At 41.3% G+C, this 27,010-nt stretch overlaps 1 protein-coding gene across 5 annotated transcripts in view; it reads right to left on the reverse strand.

Annotated features, from left to right (window-relative positions):
• Positions 1 to 17,184, reverse strand: part of EFCAB14 (EF-hand calcium binding domain 14) — a 38,733-nt gene extending 21,549 nt beyond the window's left edge. For 4 of the 5 annotated variants that reach the window (XM_021684277.1, XM_021684276.1, XM_044914499.1 and 1 more), the window contains exons 1-3: positions 15,984 to 17,184; positions 14,375 to 14,523; positions 8,536 to 8,681 (exon numbers count right to left, since the gene is read on the reverse strand). In XM_021684277.1, the coding sequence (XP_021539952.1) occupies positions 8,536 to 8,681; positions 14,375 to 14,523; positions 15,984 to 16,165 (477 nt within the window). In that variant the 5' untranslated portion in view covers positions 16,166 to 17,184. The remainder of the gene's footprint in view (positions 1 to 8,535; positions 8,682 to 14,374; positions 14,524 to 15,983) is intronic. The other variant, XM_021684279.1, reaches the window with a different exon arrangement.
• Positions 17,185 to 27,010: the final 9,826 nt, after the last annotated feature.

The raw sequence follows: 27,010 nt of genomic DNA on the forward strand, positions 1-27,010 counted from the left end.
GATGTGATAATACCGAATAAAGTTCAAAGAAAAGAATACTTGTGTAGGCTGAAAGGGACAGGCTTCACTGAAGTGGGACTCAAATTAGACTCTGATGGAGAAGTAAGCCTTTTATATATAAAAATAAAGCAGGTTTTCTTTCTAGGTTAAATAGGTAAGTGTGGCATTAGGAAATAGGTAGGGAACAACAGCATGAATAGGCCCAGGAATACCTTTTCTTCATGGCCTTTCTCAAAGTGACAGTGATTTATTTATTTGTGTGATGACTTGATTAAGGATTCTCTCTTCCACTAGACTGTAAGCTCCATGACATCACGGACCATGTCTATTTCCGCATTTTCCATAATATGCCTGGCACACAGACAAGCATCAATAAGTATTCACTAAATGAATATGTGGCTGAGAAAGAACAATCTGTCTAGGAGGGACAGTGAGAAGACTAGTTCAAACAGAGTAGAGGGTAGAGGCTAGGGAGGAGGAGATAAGCCTAAATAAGTAGTCAACTAATTTTTCTCACCAGTAAAATGGCTGAAACAATAAAAACTGTTTAACAACAATCATCTCATAGGGATGTATGAATGTTTTAAAATGTCTACAAATTTTTTGATAGTCTTTCCCTTCAACAGGTGGAACCTAATCCCCTTCCCTTGAATGTGGCCTGTCCCCAGTGACTCACTTTCAGCCAATAAAGTGGAAGTGACAATGGGCAACTTTGGAAACTAGGTCGTTAAAAGCACCAGGGCTTCTTCTTTGCTTCCTTTTGGATCACTCACTCATGGAAGCCAGCTGCTGTGTTGTGAGAACACGCAAGCAGCCCCGTGGAGAAGCCCACGTTGAGAGGAACTAAGACCTGTGGCCAACAGCCATGTGAGTAAAGATCCTCCAGTCCCAGGGAAGTCTTCAGATGATGCAGCCTTGGCCTAGATCTTAAAGGCAACCTTAGAGAGATCCTAGCCCGAACCACTGAACTAAGCAGCTCCCAAATTCCTGACCCACAGAAACTCTGAGGCAATAAATGCTTGTTGTGTTTGGGACAAATCTAACACAGCGACAGATGACTAATACAGGCAATGAGAATTAAATGAGATATATAACTAAAGCTCTCTTTTTTTCTTTTTAAGACTTTATTTATTTATTTGACAGAGACATAGCTAGAGAAGGAACACAAGCAGGGGGAATAGGAGAGGAGAAGGACGCATCCTGTGGAGCAGGGAGCCTGATGCGGGGCTCGATCCCGGAACCCTGGGATCATGACCTGAGCTGAAGGCAGATGCTTAACGACTGAGCCATCCAGGCACCCGTATAACTAAAGCTCTTAGCACAGTACGTGGTACAAACAAAATACCAAATCAGTGTTAGCTCTTTAACTGCGAAATTTAATAAGCACTTAAACATGTCATTCTCTACAAGTGCTCCAAAATATTCAGACGAATCTTCAACATTCCAACTCTATCCATTTAAAAACAAAATGGGTGAGAAACCTCAGCCCACAAAGAGATACTTTCAGCAAACTATAAACATCTTAAGAGTAGCAATTACATCACGGAGATTGTTTTAATCCATACCTTTAAAAAGATATGAATAATACTGAGGTTTGAAAAGGACTTAAAGGAGGGGTGCCTGGGTGGCTCAGTCATTAAGCGTCTGCCTTCGGCTCAGGTCATGATCCCAGGGTCCCGAAATCAAGCCCCGCGTTGGGCTCCCTGCTTGGCGGGAAGCCTGCTTCTCCCTCTCCCACTCGCCCTGCTTGTGTTCCTTCTCTCACTGTGTCTCTCTCTGTCAAATAAATAAATAAAAATCTAAAAAAAAAAAAAAAAAAAAGAGAACTTAAAGGAAACAGGCTTTTTTTTTTTTTTATTTTTTTTTTATTTTTTGACAGAGAGAGAGAGAGAGAGAGACAGCGAGAGAGGGAACACAAGCAGGGCGAGTGGGAGAGGAAGAAGCAGGCTTCCCGAGCAGGGAGCCGGGAGCCAGACATGGGGCTCGATCCCAGGACCCTGGGATCTTGACCTGAGCTGAAGGCAGATGCTTAACGACGGAGCCATCCAGGTGCCCCAGGAAACAGGCATTCTTATGCATTGTTAATGGGAATGTAAATTGGAGAAGACCCGTAAGAAGGTTATCTAGGAGTATCTGTCAAAATTTGAGTGTTTAGGGACGCCTGGGTGGCTTAGTCGGTTAAGCATCTGCCTTCGGCTCAGGTCACGATCCCAGTATCCTGGGATTGAGTCCTGAATCAGACTCCTTGCTCAGCAGAGAGTCTGCGGCTTCCCCTGCCCCCTGCTTGTGCTTGCTTGCTCTCTCTCTCTCTGGCAAATAAAAATAAATAAATAAAAATTTGAGTGTTTATATCCTTCAATTTAGCAATTTCATTTCTAGAAATCTATCTACACATTACTTGCTCATGTACACAAAGATGTATGCACAAGAGTATTTACTGCTTCCCTATTTGTAATAGCAAAACACTAGAAACCATCCAAATGTCTATTGCTAAGGATGAGAAGATATATTATTATACATGTATATATTCAATATATTATATTGAATATACATACATATATATATTATATTGTAGAACAATATACACTGAATGACTCCATCCATTTGGTCTCTCTCACACTCACACACACACACACACTAATGCATAAGCTAATTCTTATTAAAAGCTATTAAGATTTTCATAGAAAGGGGGCTAGAAGAATGCAGCCCAGACAATGGCAGTGGACATCTATGGAGACCGGCAATGTGTGTGTGATGGGGGAACATACAGAGAGGGGGGTTGAAGGGGAATTTTCATAAAAGTTCCTATGTATTTTATTGTTTAAATCTTATATCAGAATACATGCACGTATTACTCATAAAATTTTAAAGACAAAAGATGGGAAAAAAATACACACATAGGAAAAAGACATCACGACTCCGGAAGCATTTAACAGATTTTCTAGGCTGGCCCTTTCTTCCATGACCTTCACTGGGCCTTCTAAGACTATCTTAAAGTGCTCAATCATAAAGTTTGAGGAAGGAGGCCTTCCCTCAGGTATGTTTTACTCAGCACCCCAAAGTATGTATACAATTGATTCAATACCAACTTGATGGGCAAGAATATGGTTATTCCAAAAGCCCTATCAATTGTGTGGTTATCTTTTGGCCACCAAGGGAACAAACTGCTTCCACTGACAACTGGCCAGATCCTAAAAGACACAAGCTGTGTTCTGGGTGGACTGATCTAGGTAGAAACTATTCTTCCAGGTACTACAATATCCTGAGGCTAACCAGAAGCATCTCAAGAATGGTATGGCCTCCCAAATGGCCAGTGTGGCTGGAGGCAGCTACCATTTCACCCAAAACCAGAGGAGTAGGTGCAAGTCAATGCAAGTAGGATAAAGTGAAGTACTGTTCCACTTCTCCCCACCCCCCAAACACCCCAGGCCTAGGGTATCAACTGTTTCCCTGAAAGAGTATGCCCTGGAGAGCGGACCATTAACTCTCTAAATACCAAACATCACTTAGGACTTCTTACTCATTTACAAGACCTGAACCCACACTGGTCACTAGGACTCAGCTACATTCCCATAAACTGCAAAGCCGGATTCCATCTTTCAGCATAATCCTCTCGTAAGAGCAAAGAAATGTCAGTATCTCTGGAAAAGTACAGCAAAGCTGTATGTGTAACTGTAATGGAGAGACAAGGGGCACTCTCCTTTTACTACCTTTGGGACTGCTCTAGTCTCTGATAGACATTCTAGAATGTCAGATCAGATTCAAGCATTATAGAATTTATCTCTAAAAGTCACACAATATAGTTCAAAGAGCCTAAAAAGTTGAAAACTTAAATAGAAAACATTAAGAAAAAACCCCCCATTCCAGCCAAAAGATGAATCATGACTTTTATGCATATTACATGACTTTTCATTAGCAGCATTAAAAATAACTACTGTAGACCATTTGCTTATTAGACCATTTTATACTATAAAGTCTGAAATGCTACTTTTTTTTTTACTTTGGGATTAAAATTAAGGATTCTTTAAATAGTAAGTAAAAGAGTTACTAAAACAGATAATCATCAATGATGAATGATTATGAGCCCCAGGGACCTGACATCACAGCCTTCCAACTTGATCTACTGAGCACTTACTGCATCCTTAATATAAAGATGTAAGGCAGAATGGAAAACTGGAAAGAAAACAGGCTCCTAGGCCTTAAATATTTTAATATTAGCACTGCTACACAGCCGTGCAACCTTGAGCCAACTACTTAATGTCTTTGAGCCTCGGTTTTCTTATCTGTAAAGTGGAGATACCACCTCCTACTTCACAGGGCTATAGAAGCAAAAAAGGAGATCTCACATGTAGTGCATCTAACTATGGCCTGCACAAAGAAAACATTTAATGAATGGCAGTTTATCATCTCAATTCTCCTCATCATTGCCATCATCATGCTTAAAGCTCCAAGTACAGTGTATAATCTTCTAGTGTAATTAGATGCATACATAAATAACTATCATACAAGGTATCAGGACTGAGTGCCAAGAGACAGAGAGTATACAGAAGGGCACTCAAGGTCCTTCTTGATATGGCTCTTGCTGACATATCCTTACTTCTGGCCTCTTTGCACCAAACTATAGCTATAATGAACTACTAAAATTCCCTGAATGCACTGTGTTTTTCATTTGTCTATTCTTTTGGACATACAGTAAATACTCATTATTCACAATAGTTATGCTCTGGAAAGTTGCAGCAAACACTGAATTAGTGAATACTGAACCACTGCTCCTAAGAGAAATATAGGGTTAGGTTCTTGAGAGCTGTCTGGTCACATTTTTGTCAACTGGTCATTGTAATACATAACCTTGTTTTATAGCTGTTTCTGTTTAAAGATATCTTATTAATTAAATATATATTGCTAAACTCATGCCTGAAGCTTATCTAACACATGTATTTTCTCTGTAAGACACATCACAGCCTCGGGACGCCTGGGTGGCTCAGTTGGTTAAGCGTCTGCCTTTGGCTCAGGTCATGATCCCCGTGTCCTGGGATAGTCCTGCATGGGCTCCCTGTTCAGCAGAGAGTCTGCTTCCCACTGCTTGTGTGCGCTCACGCGCTCTGACCAAAAAAAAAAAAAAAAAAAACACATCACAGCCTTCTTGCATTTAGGAGTACTAGACAGTACTTCAGCACTATACTAGGGGGACATTACAAGCAGTGCAATCACCAAAAAGCCCCCAGGAAGTGTGAAAACATGGCAATAAATATCATTCAAAAAGGAAAGCTGTTTACAGTATGAGAGCTGAAACAAGGCAGAATGTCACCTTGTTTGACATCAACTGGAAACACCTGTGTTGGGTGACTCAAATATTCTGCCACTGTATACCAGTTGGTGAAGGACTACAAAAGCACCACAAGTATAGATTTTGGGGTTACAAACAAATTTTAACAAGTAGGCGAATTCACAAATACGGAATCTGCAAATGAGGATCAACTCTACTAATGTTTTACCTAGGACGCCCTTCTCTTTCTTCAGAATTCACCTGGCCAACTCTTATGTGCCCTTCAGGACTCAGCTTAAGATGTGAGAAGCCTTGCCTGGCCCCAGCCATTCTGGTTAGATAAATCCTTAAAAATGCCCCCCTAGCTTCTGGACCTGCTTATTTGCTCATCAGGCTGTTTTATAATTGTTTACTTTTCTGTCTCCTCCGTTTGGCTGTAAGAGCCTTGGGGGCAGGAATCATCGTTTTTTAGTTTTGAATCCAAGGCCTAATTCTATAAAAGCAGCTCATTAAACATTTGTTGAATTAACAGTCTTCAAGGAAGGGGGAGGACACTCCCTATACTGGTTGAGAATGGCTATGGGTATGAAATCAGAGGTTTCATGAATAAAACAGCAAAGTGAGTGAAATTTTTAACTATTAGTTTAAAGGCTTTCAATGCAAAATTTGATTTTAACTTATTTCAAACTAATGGCTTTTTTTTTTTCAGGTGGCATTAACTTCAACTCACATTGTGATAAGGACAGTTCTTGTTAAGTGATCTGATCCATTTTCTTATTAAGCCACTTTGAATTGCTTTTTAAAAAATAATTTGCCAATAAGAGCATCTTAACTGACAGTTACCCTTAGACATAAAAACATAGAAATTAAATACCAATTTTATTTTTATAGCTATTCTGATTTAGGACAAACGCCTTTTACTTGAACAGACCGTCAGATATGCATAACGTTAATTTTAGAAAATCACTCGGAGAGGGTGCCTGGGTGGCTCAGTCGTTAAGCGTCTGCCTTCGGCTCAGGTCATGATCCCAGGGTCCTGGGATCGAGTCCCACATCGGGCTCCCTGCTCGGCGGGAAGCCTGCTTCTCCCTCTCCCACTCCCCCTGCTTGTGTTCCTGTTCTCGCTGTCTCTCTCTGTCATATAAATAAATAAAATCTTTAAAAAAAAAAAAAAGAAAAGAAAATCACTCGGAGACCGATGAGCTCCCCTTGGACCAACATAAAGCTCACTTCACTACACCATCCTCCTGTGCAGTCACTCCCCTCATCTCTGAAGATCTAAGGAGACTAAAATGGAAAGGGTTTCAATTCAATCTCTCCCTGCTTTATATATGAAGCCCTGGGGCTGGAGTAAACTTTTCCTGCATACCTGCCTTCCCAGGTCCTTCTTGCATTAAAAATAAGAGCCAAGCCAAGAACAAAATGATTCTTTTGTTGCTAGATTCCTGGTTAAAGAGGATTCAAAAGCCAAAATATGTAGCAAAGATCTGAAAACCTGTATGTCCTCTCACACTGAGTACCAATTTCCCCTTTTGATTCTTCCCACAATAATGCTGATTTACATGAATGAGATGAGAAAGAGCTAACATTGACTCTTCATCTTGAAAGATTTCATCCCTACCTCAGAAGAGCGATCTCCATGACAGACTCTCCCAATGGAATCCACGGTTTGCCCCAGTGAGAGATGCTAATGAACTACTCAGTGCTTCACTGTGGTCTATTTTCACTTGATATAATCTCTGACCAAACTGCTAATTTGCTCTGTCAATAAAAGCAAGGCCACAATTTATCCTATTCTTTTTACAAAAGGGAGTGAGTACTGGCTTTTCCCTAATTACTGAGAGTCCAAAGATAAATGATAACGAGCAAATACTGGGTGCTATAGCCCATCAGTTATTTCATCAGTAATTTAAAAAAGTGAAATAGAACTAAGGGGAAATATCATAAAGCATACTAAGGGTAAATTATGGTTTTCAGAAACTTTTATTTTAGTTACACATATATGTATGTAGGGATGTGTTTAGTGGGTAGTGACATAAAACATTTCTTTTTGTGGGTTTTGGGCAAAATCTGAAAGCCACTGTTGCAGCCCCTGATCCCTGATCTTAAGTGCTGACCTGCCCCGCCGCCCCCACCTCCACTCCCACACTGCTGCTGAGAGCTGACGGTAGCTTCGGAAATGTGTGTAAGCACTTGTATTCGAGCACAGTGCTCCCTGCCAGTGGATGATTCTGAACTTTGGGACTCCATTCTGAAAAAGAGAATATCTGCTTAGCCCCACGAAAATGGTGTATCTATTTTTTTAAAGATTGACTGATTTGCCAGAGAGAGAGAGTGAGAGAACACAAGCAGGGGGAGCGGCAGAGGGAGAGGGAGAAGCAGGCCCCCCGCTGAGCAGGGAGCCCAATGCCAATGCGGGGCTCGATCCCAGGACCCTGGGATCATGACCTGAGCCGAAGGCAGACGCTTAACTGAGCCACCCAGGTGCCCGGAGGTTTATCTATTTTTAAGCACTCTGCAGGTGTAGCATTCATTTGGTACTTGAGTCTTCTTGCCAGTGCACGTCTTTTGTAACTAAACCGCAAAAACTGAGGACAGAGGCTACAGCACCTAGTGACAACTCTAGCACCTTATACACAGGAGATGCTCAATTAACATCCTTTGCATGAGCCCTTTCCCTCTGGCAGAATCCCTCTTTTGGAATCAAGGCCTACTGAGATCTGGCCAACTTAGGGACTGAAAAAGTGTTTGCTCTAGGCTTGCTTGCCTGGCCAAGGTATTTCACCAACTCTGCTACCTCCTCCTGTGCTAGTCTAGAATAACTATCAGCTACAGATGGTTTACAGATTAGTTTTACTACAGTGTACAGCACTACAGCCAAGGCTGCATCTGTAAGTTTGTGAACTCTATTAAAGTAAGCTCTCATTATCTTATATAAGTAGACTACCCATTTTTCTTCGAGGTTAGAATGACACTCTTTATTTGATACTTACACTGCTCCTTAGGAAAAATTGACTCAAGAATTTCCAACTCCCTACAAACTACTCTACTTGATAAAACTGTTCTTTGCAGAAAGGGCTAACACCTTATATATTTGGTAAATGTATACTATTACCCATTTTACCTGACCTTAATGTGCTGGGATCACAGTATGCAAAACATCTCAAAAAGTAAAACAATCAGAGGTGAGTGCTCTATACCTGTAAATTCATACTAAACAAAACTAAACATTCCCAGCTTACACAGAAATAAAATCACACATTTGCTACCTGCTTATTCATTTCTGTGATGTTTATCCAGACTTTGTTCAAGCCCAGCTCCCCAGATTCAATCTTCTCGAGTTGTTTTTGTTCGCTGAGCAGTTCTTCATTAAGTTTGGGAATTTCTTGGAATGAACTTTTCTGATTAGATTCCACTAAAAGCAAAAATAAGAATAATAATAAATAACCACAGAGTACTCCCTTGATTCCAAGATGAAAAAATGATCTTACAGTAGGAAGGAAGACAGGTTAATAGAAGTCAATCCTGGTAGGATGACTGAATTCCTATCTACCAGCTACACTGTTTTTTCAAATTTATGTAAATATATAATTTTAATACTAAAGCACCATTTTAACTGGGGCTATTTCACTACTGGGGGTACAACCTTTTAAAAGTCAGATGGCTAAAAATGACAACAAAGTATCAGCAGAAAGAGTTGGACTCTGTAATTTACTGTGATCCTGAGTAAATTACTCCAATTCTTTGAGCTCAGTTGCCTCATCTGTATTAAAGAGATAAAATACACTTTACAGGATTTTTAGAAGTGGAAAGAATGGTTATAAAGTACTAAACAGGGCTAAGCAGGCATACAACAAGTGATAAATAAATATAAGTATTAACCAGAGCAATTAAGGAGCTTTGTGATTAGTCAGTGAAGATTTATAAACCTTACTCCATTAATGCTCAAGGTGATGTCCAAAGTTATATCCCTAAATGATTAAATCTAACTTTTTTCCTCTCTCAAACTGGTAAAATGCAAGATGGGTTCTTAACCACCTTTCAAGTGCTATTATGAGGATTACGATTTTAAATTTTTTTCATAAACAGCAAACAGTGTTTTCTTAGATCTTAAATCAACCCAAAAGCTCAAAGTGAAATAGAAGATAAAGGAACATGTTAGGTGAAGTGTAGGCTGATATTTGGCTTTCCTTTGGAAAACAGTATCTCTTGACTGGTTTAGAGATTTGCCAGCCTGAAGGCAGAGGCCTGAAAGAGTGCTTTCTCCTCTGTCTTTAAAAAGTATTTTTCCTTTTTATGAAAAATAAAATATTGATCATGGCTGGTCCTCCAGAATAAAGCCCACATCATTTTTTTTAAAGCTACAGATTGCCCGATTAGTTGTTATATACTTTCTTTAAAACCAAAAAAAACTGGCATACAGGACAGATACAAAACAACTGACTAAAATTTAAGTGCCATGATTTTTTTTGTTCCTCTCTGTGGGGTCAGTATTTGGAATACACCTGGCCATTTTAGGCACTCGGTAAGTATCACTGACTGCATAACTCCCAACCACATTTCTCATCACTTTACCTTCCTCTTCAATCTGTTTTCTGGTAAAGTGGATTCTCTAGACACACCAACCTTTTTAAGTCTCAGTGACTCTATACACACTATTCTTTCTGCCTAGATGTCCTTGGCTTGCCCCTTCTCCATTTCTGTTACCTTAGCCTAGTTAGTTTCTTTTAAGATTCACCACAAATAGCTGGGCTCCCAGGTTGGACGCCCACCACCACTTCACCATTCCAAACTCTATCTAGCACTTAACACACTGTGCTGTAACTATTTACTCATGTGTCTCCTTTAGCAGACTAAGAGAGAGAAAGAGCTGCTTAAGGATAAGGACCAGGACTTATTTGTCATGTATTTCCAGGGCCCAGCACAGTGCCAGGTATACGGAAGCACTCCAATGCCTTTCCAGGGAAATAATTGTAGGGTATGAAATGGAGTTAATGTTGTCCTATTAAGTTAAACAAAGAAAATTCAATCAAACAAACTCAACAACAAAAAACCCCAGCAAAAATCAGGGGCGGGGTGGTGGAGGTATCCCTGCCAGAAACAAGCCCACTCTCTCAAAATTCAGATTTTTTTGTTTTTTAAGATTTTATTTATTTATTTGACAGAGAGAGACACAGTGAGAGAAGGAACACAAGCAGGGGGAGTGGGAGAGGGAGAAGCAGGCTTCCCGCTGAGCAGAGAGCCCAGTGCGGGGCTTGATCCCAGGACCCCGGGATCATGACCTGGGCCAAAGGCAGATGCTTAACGACTGAGCCATCCAGGTACCCCCAGATTTATTTAAAAATATATATTTTTATTAATTTTTCAAAAATATGCACAAAAGGATTTCTTTATAAATGAAAGATTTCCCTCAGTGCTTTTAATGCAACATTTGGTTTACACTGGTTTGCAGGAATTTTGTCAGTATAAATTAATACTGTAAGAGTAAGAAAAGAAAGAAAAGAAAAATGATTTTCTTTTACATTTTCAGTGAGGTTGTAAAGTAAAACTTATCCCACACATCTGCCATTCTCAGGTGGTCAAATGTCCCAATTAGGGGGTGGGGGTGGGGGGTCTCTGTCCCACGGTCTAGACGAAAGAAATAGAAGGTAGAAGAGGAAATAAGACAAATACATAAATAACCTGGGTTGCAGTTATTAACTAACAACATATTAAGCTGACAAGTCCTGAAAACCCTCTGGATACTTAGGATTGTATGAGCCAAGAGAGGATCATTTTCATTACATGACTTGGGGCTTTTTAGGAGAGAGTAGCCTAGTCAAGGCACTTTGGCTACATAAATGGGAGGAAGCGCAGCAAACAACTTATTATAATTTATGTTCTTTCAACATGGAAAGCAACTCATTTAAAATCTAGTATATTAATACTCAAAAGAACTTACCTAGTTCTTTTCCTGATCTCTAAGACCAGGAAGTAGAGATTTCTGCATACACTCTTTAGACAGAACACATATAATGCTAACAGCAATATTTTAAACTTAAACGTCTTTAGTTTGCAATAAACTTTTATGTAATCATTCACCTTGTTATTGAGTCCCTATCATGTGCCCAGCCCTGCACTCAGCACTAGTGCACGCTGAAGACCCTGAGGCGCTCAGTCGGGGGGGGGGGGGCGGGGGGGCAAGGTGTCACCACAGAATTACTACGCAGTGGGATGGATGGTATGACAGAGAGATGCCCAAAGTGCTCTGGTAGCATAAATATGTCTTTGGGTTTTATGGATGGGAAAACGAAGGCTCAAAAAGAAGAAGTGACTTATCCACATTTTACAGTTAGTAATGAGCAACCCAGGATTCGACAGTCAAACATTCTGCTCTTAGGACCAGCACTCTCTCTAGTATACTCCAGCTGTCAGCCACTTACACCCTAATGCCCTCATTACCACAATTTTTAAGTTCTATACTAAATGACCAACTGCTACCCTGCCTGTGTGACCGAAAAGGAAACAGCCTGCTTTATTCTTTCCTTCTCTTCTAAATTCTCTTCCCCCACTCTAGCGTTTCATTGTTGAGTGACAGGGAGAGATGGCTGAGAACAGAATCTTCCTTAGAATAATTGCGGAGGTCTTCGGAAGTACCTGGTTCTGGAAAGAATACTAAGTTTCAAGACCAGTGAGTACCTGCAGCTTAAGGATCAAGTTGTTCCTTGACCACAAGGAAAAATACCAAGTCTATCTGTTTTGCTTTCTATTTCAGATATTCCAGCAATCCTGCCTCCTTTCCTGACAAGTGTCTTTGAAAATTTGAAATAAAGAACAAGGGCTCTGAATTTCTCAAAAAGGTATTAAAGCCAGACCAGCAGGTGATCTTCTTTGAATCCATGACTTCACTGTCCTCTTGAAAAACAACAAATAAAAATAAACTTATTGAAATATATCTAAAGTAGAAATGTAATTCAAAGAAAGACTATTTAAGCTTAACAAGACTGACCTCATTTACTCAAGATGATGGTTTTCACACAAAGCTATTGGGCAAGTGGTCCACAATGGTTCAGCCAATGGACTGACTATGCCCCAGGCTCCACCCCCTTGAAATCCTGCTTTAGACATTACAGGGCTGGCATTTCTATTGCAGCAAACGAAAGATGACAAAGCAGCTGGACTGACAATTCCAAATCTGCTTCATTCAGCTAGATGACAAATGTAATCAGGATCCCAGGGGCCTGTTGCTCAGTGGTAGAAAGCAGGTCTCACAGTTCAGGGTACAAGTCCTGGCATCTCCTGAATATAGTGTTTCCAGGGATTGGTATTAATGAGTATTCAACAAATATTTGTCGACTGATTGACTGCCAGGTCTATTACCTGTATACACTTCAAATATACATTTCTAAAAAAAGAAATTCCCTGAAAAGCTCAGCCAAGGTATAAATTACATGGGTGTCCTGTAAACACAGGCACAGAGCAGTCAGGGAAAGGAATCCCTGGAGGGTAGAAGTGAGCAAAGTTTTGAAATGTATAAATAAATAATTGCTATATGTGATCAAAACAAGCTGTAGCACAAACCTAGGAGGCCCAATTAATTACAGAGAGATGAAGGCACAGACAGGTGTCTTTAGTGATTATTTATAGTTAAACACTGTTTCTGAGAACCTCATTTCCAAGTATGATTACCACTTACAAAGAAAACATGGCCTTAAAAACATTTTGCAATACTGGTATGGACAACCATTAAGGAAGAAAATTAACTAGAATACAAAATCTCATTCTTTCTTATACTGTACTCTGATTCCACCAGTTGATTAAACATATAGGTCAAGATGATTCTGGCAGAGAATTGTGCTTTACCCTACTCCTTTCCTTGAATCAGAAGAAAACATTTTTTTCAAGCAACATTACTAAGAACATCATTAACACAGTAACTAAGGATTAGCTGTCCCTAGGTCAGGTTCGGAACTTGAATAACTGCAGGCAGCAAAGAGAAGCTGGGGTGAAGGAAAGCCTGGAAGTTGTGATCTCCTAAGGCTTAAGATGGGAAGTGAGGACACAACTTTAATTCCAGTTCTGGGGCCAGATTTTGTTGACCTTGAGAAAGCCTAGTGGTCAGTTTCCCCATGTGTTAATGCTGCTAAACTTAAGGCATTTGTGATTAACTTGAAACTGGTTCTTTAGCTTAGAAAATTAACCCTTGTGGGCGCCTGGGTGGCTCAGTTGGTTAAGCAACTGCCTTCGGCTCAGGTCATGATCCTGGAGTCCCGGGATCGAGCCCCCCATCGGGCTCCCTGTTCAGCAGGGAGTCTGCTTCTCCCTCTGACCCTCCCCCCTCTCATGCTCTCTCTCTCTCATTCTCTCTCAAATAAATAAATAAAATCTTAAAAAAAAAAAAAAGAAAATTAACCCTTGAAACCTAGAACCAAAGATCGGTTTGCTAAAGGAAGATAGGTCAAATGTGGCTGAAGCTACTCTGCAAACACACCTTTCAGATGAAGTACCTTGGATGTGGCAAAATACAACTTTGTAATTTAGAAACTATAAAACTCCTCAACTTAAAAAGTCTCTTAAGCTTTAAAACTCACGAGACAAATATTTATTTGTCATTTGGTACACAGTAAGCACCCCATAAATGCTAGCTATTATTATTGTCCATCCCATACAGTTTTTCTTAAGCAGGAAGTTGTTTGACAGACACTCCCACATTCTTTCTCAAATGGCCCTGTGAGGAGGAAGGAAACAGCCCAATGTTGCTATTGCCACTTTATACTTAGGGAAGTATACTTGGGGAAGTATAAAGTGGCAACAGGTGGAGGTTAACCAAGGTTCTAGAATCCTGGACCTTAGCACTTCCTTTCTGCACCTTAGGTGTTGACCGCAATGCCATTATTTCAGATGCTATTTGTCCTGATGGTGCATAAGCACTGTTTTTTGTTTGTAGGTTTAAAAACTAGCAAACAAACAACGTTCCCATATTCAAGCTGACAGCTAAGAAAGAGTATAAGAAGGCTGGAAGGAATATATAATTGCTTCATCAGAGTGGGCAAAACTATTCAGCGTGGTCCACTTTGTGGACCTAGAACCTGGAAACAAGATAACACTCTGAAAAGGGCAACCACTTACTTGTTCTAAATTTTTCCTTGAGGGCATCCAGATCCTCCTTCAGGGCAACTTGCATCCACACCAAGCCAACGCAGGCCACAACACAGGCGGCAAGGATGACAAAAGCACAGAGGGGATAACAGATCTTGCAGCATCGTAAATAGTCTCCCCTGATCATAAGAACAAATTCAACCAGGAGTACAAGAGTGATTATGAGTACAGCTGTATTAGAAATAGCATACATGTATCACCATACAGCTATTTACAAGGGAACACTGGGTACCACATTCTTAAATCTGAAGAGCAGACTGCAAGTGACTAAATAACATGACCCATGAAGAGCTCATCTTTTGGATACAAAGGTTTCAAACTTCACATGACAGAGAAAGAGGTCTTGTGGGCATTGCAGCCCACAACCGTCATCATGGATTCAAGTCTTTGGGGACAAGTTCAGGTTAGGAAAGTGTCAAGATTAGATCTTCTCTGCAATAAATTACAGCACTGTAATTTACCTATCTATTTCTTGCTTTCCAACATGGATCCCCTCCGGGGAGCCTGTTCCAGATTACTGAAACTTCATAAACTTTTGAGCAAGTTTTACTGCAAATGAATGAAAGAAATAGGAACTGTAGGTTTAAGTGGACACCTGGTGCACTCTAGCTTATTGGTTTAGAAGGCAGGAAACACGGAAAGGGGTTAGATTTCACACCAAACTTCAACTAGCACTCAAGGTCTAAACTAACTCAACAGGGCAACTATCCCAGTGGAACTGTTCCATTTCATCAGACCTTCATATCCCAAATCTAAGATTGCCCTTAACTACTTAACCTGACAAAGCTCATTAGAAACCAAACTCTTCCTTTAACAAAATAAAAGAACAAAGACACTCTAAACAAAGAAAAAAACCTCAAAGAATTTAATCTCTTTCAGCAGCACCCCAACCTTCTGCCTAGCCCTTGCTTCCACATCCTCAGCACAATATTTTCTTTCAGTGTGCTCCCTGAGAGGGTCCAAGGACACCTTCAAGATTCCCTTCAGCCTTCTGCCCCCCTGGGCCCCAATTCCCAATGTCCTCAAAGCTCACTACTGGATTTGCCTAGTGGCTGCATCATCTAAAAGTGGTTTGGGAAGAAGTTGCCTCTTCTTTTTGTTTCCTACCCTCCACGTACTGTCGAGGCTCATACTCTTGTAAGTTCCTCACCATATCCCCTCACCTTCAAGATCTGGACTCAGCAAGACTGCAAAGAATAACCTGAAGTCTTAAAGTCCCTGTCTCTACTACACTTTTAAAAAAGGTCTAGTCCCAAAAGTTTCTTTGCTCCCAGGTACCTCTTCTTAGCTTTTCTGCCACTCCCAACTTGGGTCTCTCCGGGCTCTTGGCACATTCCCCACGTCAGTATCTCCACCCTAGATTCAGAGTTCTTCCTACACTTACAGACAGATCTCTAACTTATCCTTTATTCAGAACCCGAGCTCATCACCCTAACATCTTTTCTTTCTGTTTGCCGTCCAAGGTCTACACCCTTTTTCCTTTCTAAGTACACCCTTCTCCTTCCTTTCAATTTTCCCCCTTGGTAGTATAAGGAAATGCCTTTTCCCCCATCCCACCCCTCACCACTGCATCACTCACTTGACAAAACGAGAGCGATTTTCAACTAAACCGAATTCCTCTTCCTCCTCGGAGCTGGATTCAGAGTCTGAGTCAGGAGGCTCAGTGCGAAGGAGGCGGTGGCCTGAGCCTTTCTTGGGCTTCTTTCTCCGACTGTCCCCAGCCAAGCCGATCAATGCATTGAGCTCTTTGCGCTTCTTCATCTTTTTGTGTGGGGTGAGTGGTGCACCCACTCCTGAGCTGCCAGGTTCGTACCCGATGCCCAATTCTCTCGCTACCTTGGAGCTGCCTTCCAGGGTGGGGAATTTGGGCCAGAGCCCTGGGTCAGTCCCACCCACGGGTGGGACTGACCAGATCCACTGGGGGCTAGAGATTGGAGCCCAGAGGAAAGTGGAACTCAGATGGGTGGGGGAAGTCACACAGAGATGGCCAGGCAGCTGGTGATAAAAATGGGTAAGGCTCTGGGCATGGAGTCTCAGATAAGAGGGTGGCAAGGGGAGCAACCTTTATCTTCCGATAGGTATGTAATATTTCTAAGCGTGCTCCAGGAGCTGAGGAAAGACACACCGATGGGTGTTTTGGCCTTCCGGGGGACTTCCAGTAGAGAACGAAAAGAAACTTGTTCTTGAATGGGAGAAGAGGGGGAGGTGAAGAGCTAGACAGTGAGAACGCGCTAGTCGCTCCCTAGCTGGAGAGGTGGCAGCAGAAGGGGGCTCGCAGCCGCTACAACCCCGACACAGCTTGGGCGCCAAGAAAATGACGGGGTCTTACGGTGATCACCGTTCTTCGGCCTCCGCCTTGAGTTTGAAGGGGGCCCGAGACTGAGGAAGGCCTAGAGCACGGCTCGGAGGGCTCAGCCTGCCAAGTGCCAGTCCCGCACCTGGGAGACCCCAGCCTTGCTGTCTGGGCCTGGGGGGTAGGGCGGTGCGGAGGGGCGACGGCAGCTCAGCCCACCTGAAGCGCTCCCGCCCAGAGTTTGAGGTGTTCTGGCGACTCTCGGCAACTCACACGCGCCGCCTCCACTCCAGCCGCGACTCCGGCCCCCGCTCCGGCTGCAACCGCAGCTGCTCCCAACTTGCTGGTGGTGGTGGCGGCGGCGGCGGCGGCCGCGGGCTCCAAACCCGGGCCATCGCTCCAGCCCCAGCTCACTTCCCCTTTGGTAGCAGCCGCCGGCACCGCCTGCCAGTAAGCCGCGCTTCCATTGGCCGTTCGCCGGGTGACGTCACACCAGGGGGCGCGAGTGGCGGCGGGAGGCGGGGCGTTAAAGGTGCCGTGGCTCCGGCGGGGGCTGGGTCCCGCCTACCCGTTGAGGAAGCCCCGCCCCCAGGAAGGCCTCCTGGGATCAGCGGCTCACCTGGCCCGGGGCGGAGTTTTCTTTCGCCAGGAGCAGGGGTACTGGCAGGCAAAACACCCAGCTGCTCGACATGCTTGGAAAGTTCCTTGGAAAGATCCTCCTTGTGATCTGGGCTGACACAGCCTAGAAGCTCCGCCCTTCTGACTCGCTTGCTGTTTATGAAAAGTTTAGGCGTGGTACAGATTAATGACCCAATTGAATACATTCATTCATTCCATAAATATTTATTGAGAGCTTACTACTTGTCAGGAGCAGCTCTGACACTGAGGACATAGCGATGAACTAAATAACCATCCGCTTTTCTGCGTAGGATTGCCAGATTAAAAAAAAAAAAAATACAGGACACCAGGAAAATTTGAATTTCAGATCAACAACGAATTTTTTTTCAAAGTATAAGTATATCCCATGCAACATCTGGGACATCTTCATAATGAAAAGTTAATTCTTTTTTTAATCTAAAATTCAAATTTAACTGGGTGTCCCGTATTTTATCTGTCAACCCCATTTCTGCAGCTTATACTTTAGTGGGAGGAGAGCAACAATGGGCAAATACATCAAATGTCAGGAGGTGATGAATGTTATGAGGAAAATTGAAATATGATAAGGGGATAGGGAGTGGCTCACGATAAGGGGACGTTTGGTCAGATACCAGGAGGAAGGCAGGGAAGGAGTTGTGTAATGGCCTTGAGGAAGAAGTGACCTGGAAGATCTGGTGTGGCCGGACCTGAAGAACAAAGAGGAGAGTGGTAGGAAATAAGGACAGACAAGCATCAGGGGCCAGATCTTGTGGGGCTTTATGGACCATAGACCATAGGCCAAGACTTGGGGAAACCATTGGTGCTTAAAGCTATGTCAAAATTTCAGAAATAACAGGGCGCCTGGGTGGCTCAGTCGTTAAGCATCTGCCTTTGGCTCAGGTCATGATTCCAGGGTCCTGGGGTCGAGTCCCACATTGGGCTCCCTGCTCGGCAGGAAGCCTGCTTCTCCCTCTCCCACTCCCCCTGTTTGTGTTCCTGCTCTCGCTATCTTTCTCTCTGTCAAATAAATAAATAAAATCTTTAAAAAAATTTTTTCAGAAATAACAGAAGTAAAAACAACGGATCATAGAGGTAGTAATTAGTAAAAGTGTATTGTGCACACACCAAAAAGACAGTTTGCAAACTAGGAGCACTCAAACCAAATCTTGGAATTAGGCTCAGGAGTATATTGTTATAGAGAAGCTTGAATAGTGACAAAATAGTGACTTTTTATTCTTCACAGTGATTGATTATAAATATTAAAATTTTCTTGAGTGATAGGGAATTGGCCAGTGGTTACCTCATATCAACCTTGGGAAACAGTCTTAGTTTTTTTTGCTTATGATTTCCAGAGGCACAAGCAAAATATAACCTAGATCAAGTTACCCTTGCTAACTTAAAGCTAAATGAAGCTTTGTTTGTATGTTAAACTGGCTTTGTCTGCTCAGGGAATTTTCAAGCCTGGTCTCCATTTGTTTTTTATTTTAATAATCTGCCCCCCTCGGTCATTGTCTCAGCGTGCTGAGAGTATGACCAATCAGTATAGCATTATTTTCTGTTACCACCATTGATGTAGTCAGGCCGAAGAATCACACATTCTGTGTTTCCTCTAGTTGAGTCATCAGGGTGGAGGGCCATGTAGTTCCCATCTTCATCATTTATGTGATTATTGCTGATTTCATCCAGTTGTCTGATCCTGATGGCTACCATTTGGTATGTGAGTGGCTGCTGACAGGCATTTAAAACCCTCTAGAGTATACAACACACTAGAGAGGTTAATATGATGACTGTAAGGAAAACCATAACCAAGGACTGAGAAATTTCCCGGAGCAGAGATTCCCAGGAGCGAAGATTTAACCAACTAAATAACTCAAATGGGTTATAATCAGATTCATATTTTACTTAAGCCTATCTACATTTTTTTGAATAACGTGCAATTGGGTTTCAGTTTTTTCTGAGTTATTTATTTACATAGGTACAACATGACGTATTAGCAAACGCATACCCTCATGATTAGTTAGTACAGGTTGAACTTGAGGGTGTTGTATTTCAGAAGGTGATGTTGCAGGTGAGCTTCCCCCTAAATTTGGCTTCTATTAATGTGAGGAATCAGATAATTTAATTTCTGTGGAAACAAAAGAAAAACAAAGCTTCATAGCTCAAGCAAATTGTAAGTACTGTTTCTGAGTTTGGAGAGGAGCCAGTTGAGCCAGTTGAGAAAATTTCTAGACGTCAGGTTTGAAGCATTTTCAGGTGGAGTGAGGGCAAGCATGGCAATCAGACGGGTTTTCCTGGTTTGCAGTGTGAATGTCTCTGGTGATTTTTCTGAGTGGCCACATAGGAACAGGCACAAAGATTGTCCACACATGAGCTGTTGTGCTGATTTGTCTGAAGTTTAGATCAAGTCGTCCTGCTTTAGCCGGCATGGCTTCAGGAAAAGGGCAGTTTTTGTTTCATAGTGATTCCAAGTCAAAAGAGTAGGAGAAAATTGAAAATGTTAGTCTGGAGGGTTCTGGCCAAATATTGAAGGAAAATGGAAGAATTCAGGATCCAGTTTACAGATAGAAAACAAAACTTCAAAGACAACAGCACTAGAATCTGATATTCCCAAAGATGTATTACTGAAACATAATTTTTCTCTTTATAATCATCCCCATTTCTATCAAAGATAAGCACAGTAAGACTAGTTCATTTACAATTAAGTAGTTTCTATAAACTGGGCCTGATTACTTATATAAGTGCAATAATAGGGGTGCCTGGGTGGTTCGGTGAGTTAAACGTCTGTCTTCGGCTCAGGTCATGATCTCAGGGTCCTGGGATGGAGCCCTGCACTGAGCTCCCTGCTCAGCGGGGAGTCTGCTTCTCCCTCTCCCTCTGCCTTATTTTTTGACAGAGAGAGAGAGAGACAGCGAGAGAGGGGACACAAGCAGGGGGAGTGGGAAAGGTAGAAGCAGATTTCCTGTGGAGCAGGGAGCCCGATGCGGGGCTTGATCCCAGGACCCTTGGGATCATGATCAGAGCCGAAGGCAGACGCTTAACGACTGAGCCACCCAGGCACCCCAGAAGAACAGATTTTTATTGAACTTATATAAATACATATTTTATCATAAAAATAAGAATATCTAATAAGAAAAAACTAATGATGTAATGTATGGTGATTAACATAACATAATAATTAAAAAAAAAGAATATCTAATAAGAGTTTCTGAATACTGGAAGGATCAGGTAGGAAGAAAAATTTCTTAACCTTTGTCACAAAGACATTTTACCAAATTGCTCTAAATTATAGATAGCATAAAAGAGAGGAGAAAAAGGGGCCCTTTAATCTGGAAAATAAAACATTAAAGAACCATCAATGTTTTAAATGAAATCATAAAAATTATAATCATCTCATCAGTTCGTTCTGTGTTATGTAAGTAATCCGTATTTTGCTTCATCCTGAGTTAGCAGCTTTATGAATCAATCAGTTCTCAATTGGAACTTTAGAAATTCTTACCTTATGTAGTGTTATGATCTTAAAGATGTCAGAAACCTGAATTTTAGAGTACTTGTCAGGGTCTTTTCCATAAATCTCTTTGAAGATGAAGCATTTTTGCAGGAATACTTTTGCAAAAGCATCAGAGTAAAACAATAACTGTTATAAGTGACAAAAGACCTTAAAAGATCTGGTGAGAGTTCACATGCACATACAAAGAGAGTGATGAAATTGACAACTAAATTTGGTTATTTTTGTCACATACATTTAAAAATCATGATTGATAACATTATACCAGAAAACACTAGATTTTTAGGAACTTCACACCATCTCTGGAACACTTGTGTTAACATATATAAGTAGAAGCTAAAGAAAGTTTAGCATTACTTCTTATTTTACAATGCTTCCCATGTAATTTAACATTTCAAATGACCCTAAATAAAGTAACATTTCTCTTATCACTTTATTCAGAATTTCATTGTTTCATCACGGTGAAATAATACTTAGTTATCCATTAAACCAAAGTGACAGTTAAAAGATTTAAAAAGCAAAAACATAAGTTACACAGTTGTAAAAAAAAAAAAACAAAACCTTAGCTCTTTTAATAGAGAAGATTTAGGTTTTTTGTTTTTTGTTTTTAAATAATCAAAGAGTTGATAAAGACAAAACACAGAATCTTTTCTAGGCAGATTACATTGAAGGTAAAGAAAAACCTTTGTTTATAATTTTTTTATTAAGAGCAGACTAATAATCTAAGAAACCTTTGTCCTTTTAACAGAGAGAAAACTAAATTCTAATTTTGCATCAGTGTACTTTTGATATTAAAACTCTTTTTTTTTTGGAACATAAATAAATCCATTTCCATCTTAATCAGCTTGACCGAAATTCTCTTCTCAAGATTTCTTTTCCACAAACCTTATACAACTTCCTGTACCCATTCAGGTTTTGTCTTATCTTTTTCCTTTCTTAATCAGGAATAATAGTTTTACTTTAGGACAAAATTACTTTCTTTTTTCTTTTAACAAGACAAAACAACCAAAACCCAAACCAAAAATACCCCCATGTCTTTCATACCTTTCCTTATCCAAAAAACCCTTCCAATTTCCTTGCCTGCTTTCCATAGACGGTTGTTTTTTCTTAACCCTTATTATTTCTAGCAGTTTTCATTACATATATTAATTAAAATTCTTAACCCTTAGATCCTTAATTCCTAGTGAAAACTAAGAAGTAAGTAATTGTTGGACTAGCAAATTTGTAAACACATTTCATAAACTTCTAGAAGTATATCTTCCTCATAGTAAATTTTTAAATGTGGCACAAAACATGGTTAATAAATATCTTTTGCCTCTCTGAAAAATTAAAAAGTCAAAAGTAGATAAACTTATGTTTAGCATTTAATGCTTATTTGTAGATGATTTATATATTCAACTGAATATCCATTATTTAGCTTAATTTTGTATAAACTTTTAGTTATGTTTATTTGAATTACTTGCTTTTAACAATTATGCTTGGATTAGACATTAAACAACTAATCATCCTGTTATTTTTCTTGTTGACAAATTTTGAGGACAGGCCTGCTTTTATTAAACCAACAAATTTAAACTAGCTTTTATTTACCAAAATTATCTCAAATCACATAAACTTGAAAGACATTTGGATTTGTTTCTATATTTCTGAAAGTATTCTTGATTTGTATAAATGTTTAATTTTCTTTTTTTAAAATCTTGCTCAATATGTGATCTTCAGTCTTTTATTTTATTTTTTAAAGATTTTATTTATTTATTTGACAGAGAGAGAGAGGGAGCAAGAGAGCACAAGCAGGGGGAGCTGCGGAGGGAGAAGGAGAAGCAGACTTCCTGCTGAGCAGGAACCGCCCCCCCCACCCTACCCCCCCACCGCCCAGATGAGGGCTGGATCCCAGGACCCTGGGATCAAGACCCAAGCCAAAGGCAGACGCTTAACTGACTGAGCCACGCAGTCGCCCCTAAATGCTTAATTTTCTTTAAGCCAATTAAATAGAGCTCTCTACAAATTAATTTTGGTAATATCATCTGGAGTTAGAAAAATATCACATACATATATGGACATACATGAACATACAGACAGACACAAACAGAGATCTTACCACTTTTGTTTTAAATATTTTAGCCATGTCTCAGGTACAGAACTCAAAAGAATAGTTGGATCCAAATTGTGTCTCTGGCAGATGGACTAAGTTAAGGCTATCTGCTCAGATGGCCAGAGAGTTTTTACTTAAGATTTTTTATTTGCATGCTATAAGAATCCTTTTAGAGCTGTTTTTGGAATTTTTTTTTTTTAAAGATTTTATTTATTTATTTGAGAGAGAGAGAATGAGAGACAGAGAGCATGAGAGGGAGGAGGGTCAGAGGGAGAAGCAGACTCCCTGCCGAGCAGGGAGCCCGATGCGGGACTCGAGCCCGGGACTCCAGGATCATGACCTGAGCCGAAGGCAGTCGCTTAACCAACTGAGCCACACAGGCGCCCTGTTTTTGGAATTTTTGTCTTTTAGAAGCTTCTACATATCAATTAAAGAATGCATCCTACTGTCTCTGAGAAGTTTGGAATCATCTCTTTTAAGGGTACCCCTTTAAGGTGGACTTATCTAAGTGAAAGCTTTCACGATTCCAAAAGTTCACCCATTTTTTTGAAATGGCACAAGATCATGGTCCATAGATCAGGTGGAAATCATCTTTACTTTAGATTCTCTAAGACATCCTAACTACGAGGTGCCATATTTTCCAATAGTTGTTCCAAAACACAGGGAATCATGTACTTCCCACCCCCCACTTTTGAACACAATAGGGTGACTTACCAAGAAGCTTCAACAAAATGCAGTATGTACAGTAAAGTTGGAGAGCTCAAAACACAGAGTGGAGCTTGGATCCCAAACAGACTCACCCTCAAGCTCTAGTGTGGGTGAGAAAGCATTGAGCTCAGTGGGCTCTGTGATACCAGCACCTGTTGCTTTACCAGCTTTGAAATTGTCGGAGGTCTTCTTTGAGACCCACTTCTGATGACCTGAAATGTCAAAAGTTCAGAAAGAACAGAAGTAAAAACAATGGATCATCGAAGCAGTAATTAGTAAAAATGTACGGTGCACACACCAAAAACACATATTGCAAACTGGGAGCACTCAGACCAAAACTTGGAATGAGGCTCAGGGTTATGTGATCATAAAGCAGTTTATATAAGAAAGCAGTGACTGTTTATTCTTCATCGTGATTAGTTATAATATTAGAGTTTCCTTAAATGATAGGGAATTGGCCAGTGGTTACCTCCTATCAACCTTGGGAAACAGTTTAAGTTTTGCTTATGATTTCCAGAGGCACAAGCAAGAAACAACCCAGGTCAAGTTAACCTTGCTAACTTAAAGCTAAATGAAGCTTTGTTTGTATGATTAAACTGGTTTTGTCTGCTCAGGGAATTTCCAAGGCTGGTCTCTGTTTTTGATTCTAAAAACTAAGAGGAGTCATGCTCTGGCTTAGATTTTGAAAAGAGCACTCACTCTGGCTTTTTGAAGACAGAGCTAACAATATTTGCTGATGGATTACATACAAGGTATGAAAAAGAGAGGAATACTAGATGACTCCAGAGGCTTAGCATGGAACAAAGGGAAGAAGGAAATTGCTGTTTACTGAGATGGGGAAGGGCAGTTTGGGGTAAACTTGAGAAGCCAATTCAACATTCAAATGAGCTGTTTGGTATCTAGGCATACCTTGGAGATATTGTGGGCTCGGTTCCAAACCACCACAATAGAGTGAATTTCTCAATAAAGTGACTCAAATGAATTTTTTGGTTTCTCAGTGCGTATAAAAGTTATGTTTACACTATATTGACAACTCCTAAGTGTGCAATAGCATGTCTAAAACAGTCTACATACTTTAAATAAAAGTACTTTATTGCTAAAAAATGCTAACCATCATCTGGGCTTTCGGTGATTGTAATCACTGATCACCATCACCATAACAAATATAATAATGACAAAGTTTGAAATACTGTGAGACTTACCAAAACGTGACAGAGACACAAAGCGAACAAATGCTGTCGGAAAAATGGTGCCGGCAGACTTGCTTGACTCGGGCTTGCCACAGAACCCCAGTTTGTAAAAAATGCACTACCTGTGAAGTGCAATAACATGAATCACAATAAAATGAGGTATGCCTGTGTCCATTTGGAGTTCTGGGCAGAGGCTGGGGCCTGAAATATAGATCTGGGAGCGATCAAATGTAGGTGATTTAAAGCAAAGTGCTGGGGCACCTGGGTGGCTCAGGCGGTTAAGCGTCTGCCTTCGGCTCAGGTCATGATCCCAGGGTCCTGGGATGGAGTCCTGTGTGGGCTCCCTGCTCAGCGGGGAATCTGCTTCTCCCTCTGCCCCTCCCCCTGCTCATGCTCTCTCTCTCTCTCAAATAAATAAGTAAAATCTTTTTTAAAAATAAAGCAAAGTGCTTTGAACTATTTGGAAAAAAGTCACTTGAAGTAATTTTTAAACCCACATTTATTGAAGTAATTTTTATACCCACATTTTATATGCGCACAATGAAATCTGTCTTTGTCTGGAATACCCACCCAGAGCCTGTGCCTGTCTCTTATTTGTCTGTGTCTAGCCCAGGGCTAGGCACCTAACAACAATGACCCGATAAATATGCAATGCATACATAAGTGGACAGCACTGAGTAGAGGTACTAGCAGAGTTTTGGAATCAAGAGATGTGGGACGAAATCATGCTTCCAGTACGACCTCTGTCAGCACGAAAGCTATTTACATTCCCTGAGCTTTAGTTTTCTCCTCTGCAAAATGGGGATTAACATCTGTTTCACAGGACAATGAGAAGATGCTTGTGAAAGTGTTTTGGGAGCTCCGATTAGGGTGCAGTTATTCTGTTTTTTGTTGTCTCCTTTTGTTTCTAGAACCACGCTGCCCAATATGGTAGCCACCAGCTACACATGGCAATTTAAACTGACATTTAACTTAATTAAAATTAAATAAAAGTTTTTTTAGTTCCTTAGTCTCGCTGGCTGCTGTGTTCTGTAGTTATATGTGACTACCAGGCAGCACAGAACATTTCCCTCACTCTAGAAGGTTTTATTGGACAACTCCGTTCTAGTGCCTCCCGGAAGGTCTGGGGGTGGACAGGAAGGGTCCTGACTTCAGGAACCACTTCACAAATACATTCTGGGGCCATGCAAAGCCCCAGGCAAGAGAGGTGGCTAGCCCAGGCTAGCCCAGGACAGCCCTTTCCGTGGCCCTCCTGCCTTGTAGATGTCACATCCTCATCCAGGGAACCAGGGGCTGGGGAACTCAGGGGAGTAAGGCAGGGCCAAGGATGCATGACCTAGCTGCAATGACTTCTGGTCAGTCAGACGCTGGCCTCTCTACAGATGGGGCCCTCCCCCAGGGCTGGCCAGTGGGCTAGTTGTGGGCGGGGAGGCTTGAGGAGTGGAGCTGAGAGCTAAGGGGATGCTTCTGTTCCATCCGTCATTCGGTCCGTCTGCCTGTTTGTCTGTTGATCTATGGATAACAGCCCTCCTGTGTTGGGTAAAAAACCCAAAGGATTCTGAGGACCTTTTAAAGTTGCTGGCCAGGTGTCTTCTCTCTGGCCTCCTCTCTCATACCTGGGACTCTGAAAACCAGAGATGAAGCCAACCTTCTCAGAGCAAGGGTTCCCGCATTGAGAAGCCCATGGTGCGCTCCCACACCAGGACTCCCCAATGTTGTGACCCATCTTTTCATTTGGGGATGTTCATATGTCTGTGGAGCCCTTCCAAAACTTGCCTGAAATGCAGTGCGAACTTGGCTAAGTCATTCTGCAACTCTGGTGCTCAACTTTCCTGTCTGTAAAATGGGAGTAAGAATATTCCTTTCCCCGCTTTCTGCTCAGTGCTTTTTAGGGGAGGAAGTGACATGAAAGTGCTTGATATGCTCTGAAGGATCATGCGAGATGGGTGATGCCTACTAAATCCTCTTAGCAGCTCTGTAGGGAAGGTGGGCACGGATGACATTCCTGTGCTCAAAATCCCAACTTGTATAAGTGACAAAGCCAAATCTTGAGACCCTTCTTGTGTTGTGGCTCTTTAAGACCTCAGAATCCTCTCCTCTGGGATCTAAGTCCATGCCTAAACGGTGTCACCTGGTAGCTGTGTGATCTCGGGGAAATTACTGAGCCTCTCTGGGCCTCCACTTT

Source organism: Neomonachus schauinslandi, chromosome 4, assembly GCF_002201575.2.
Source record: "Neomonachus schauinslandi chromosome 4, ASM220157v2, whole genome shotgun sequence".
Taxonomy (NCBI): Eukaryota; Metazoa; Chordata; class Mammalia; order Carnivora; family Phocidae; genus Neomonachus; species Neomonachus schauinslandi.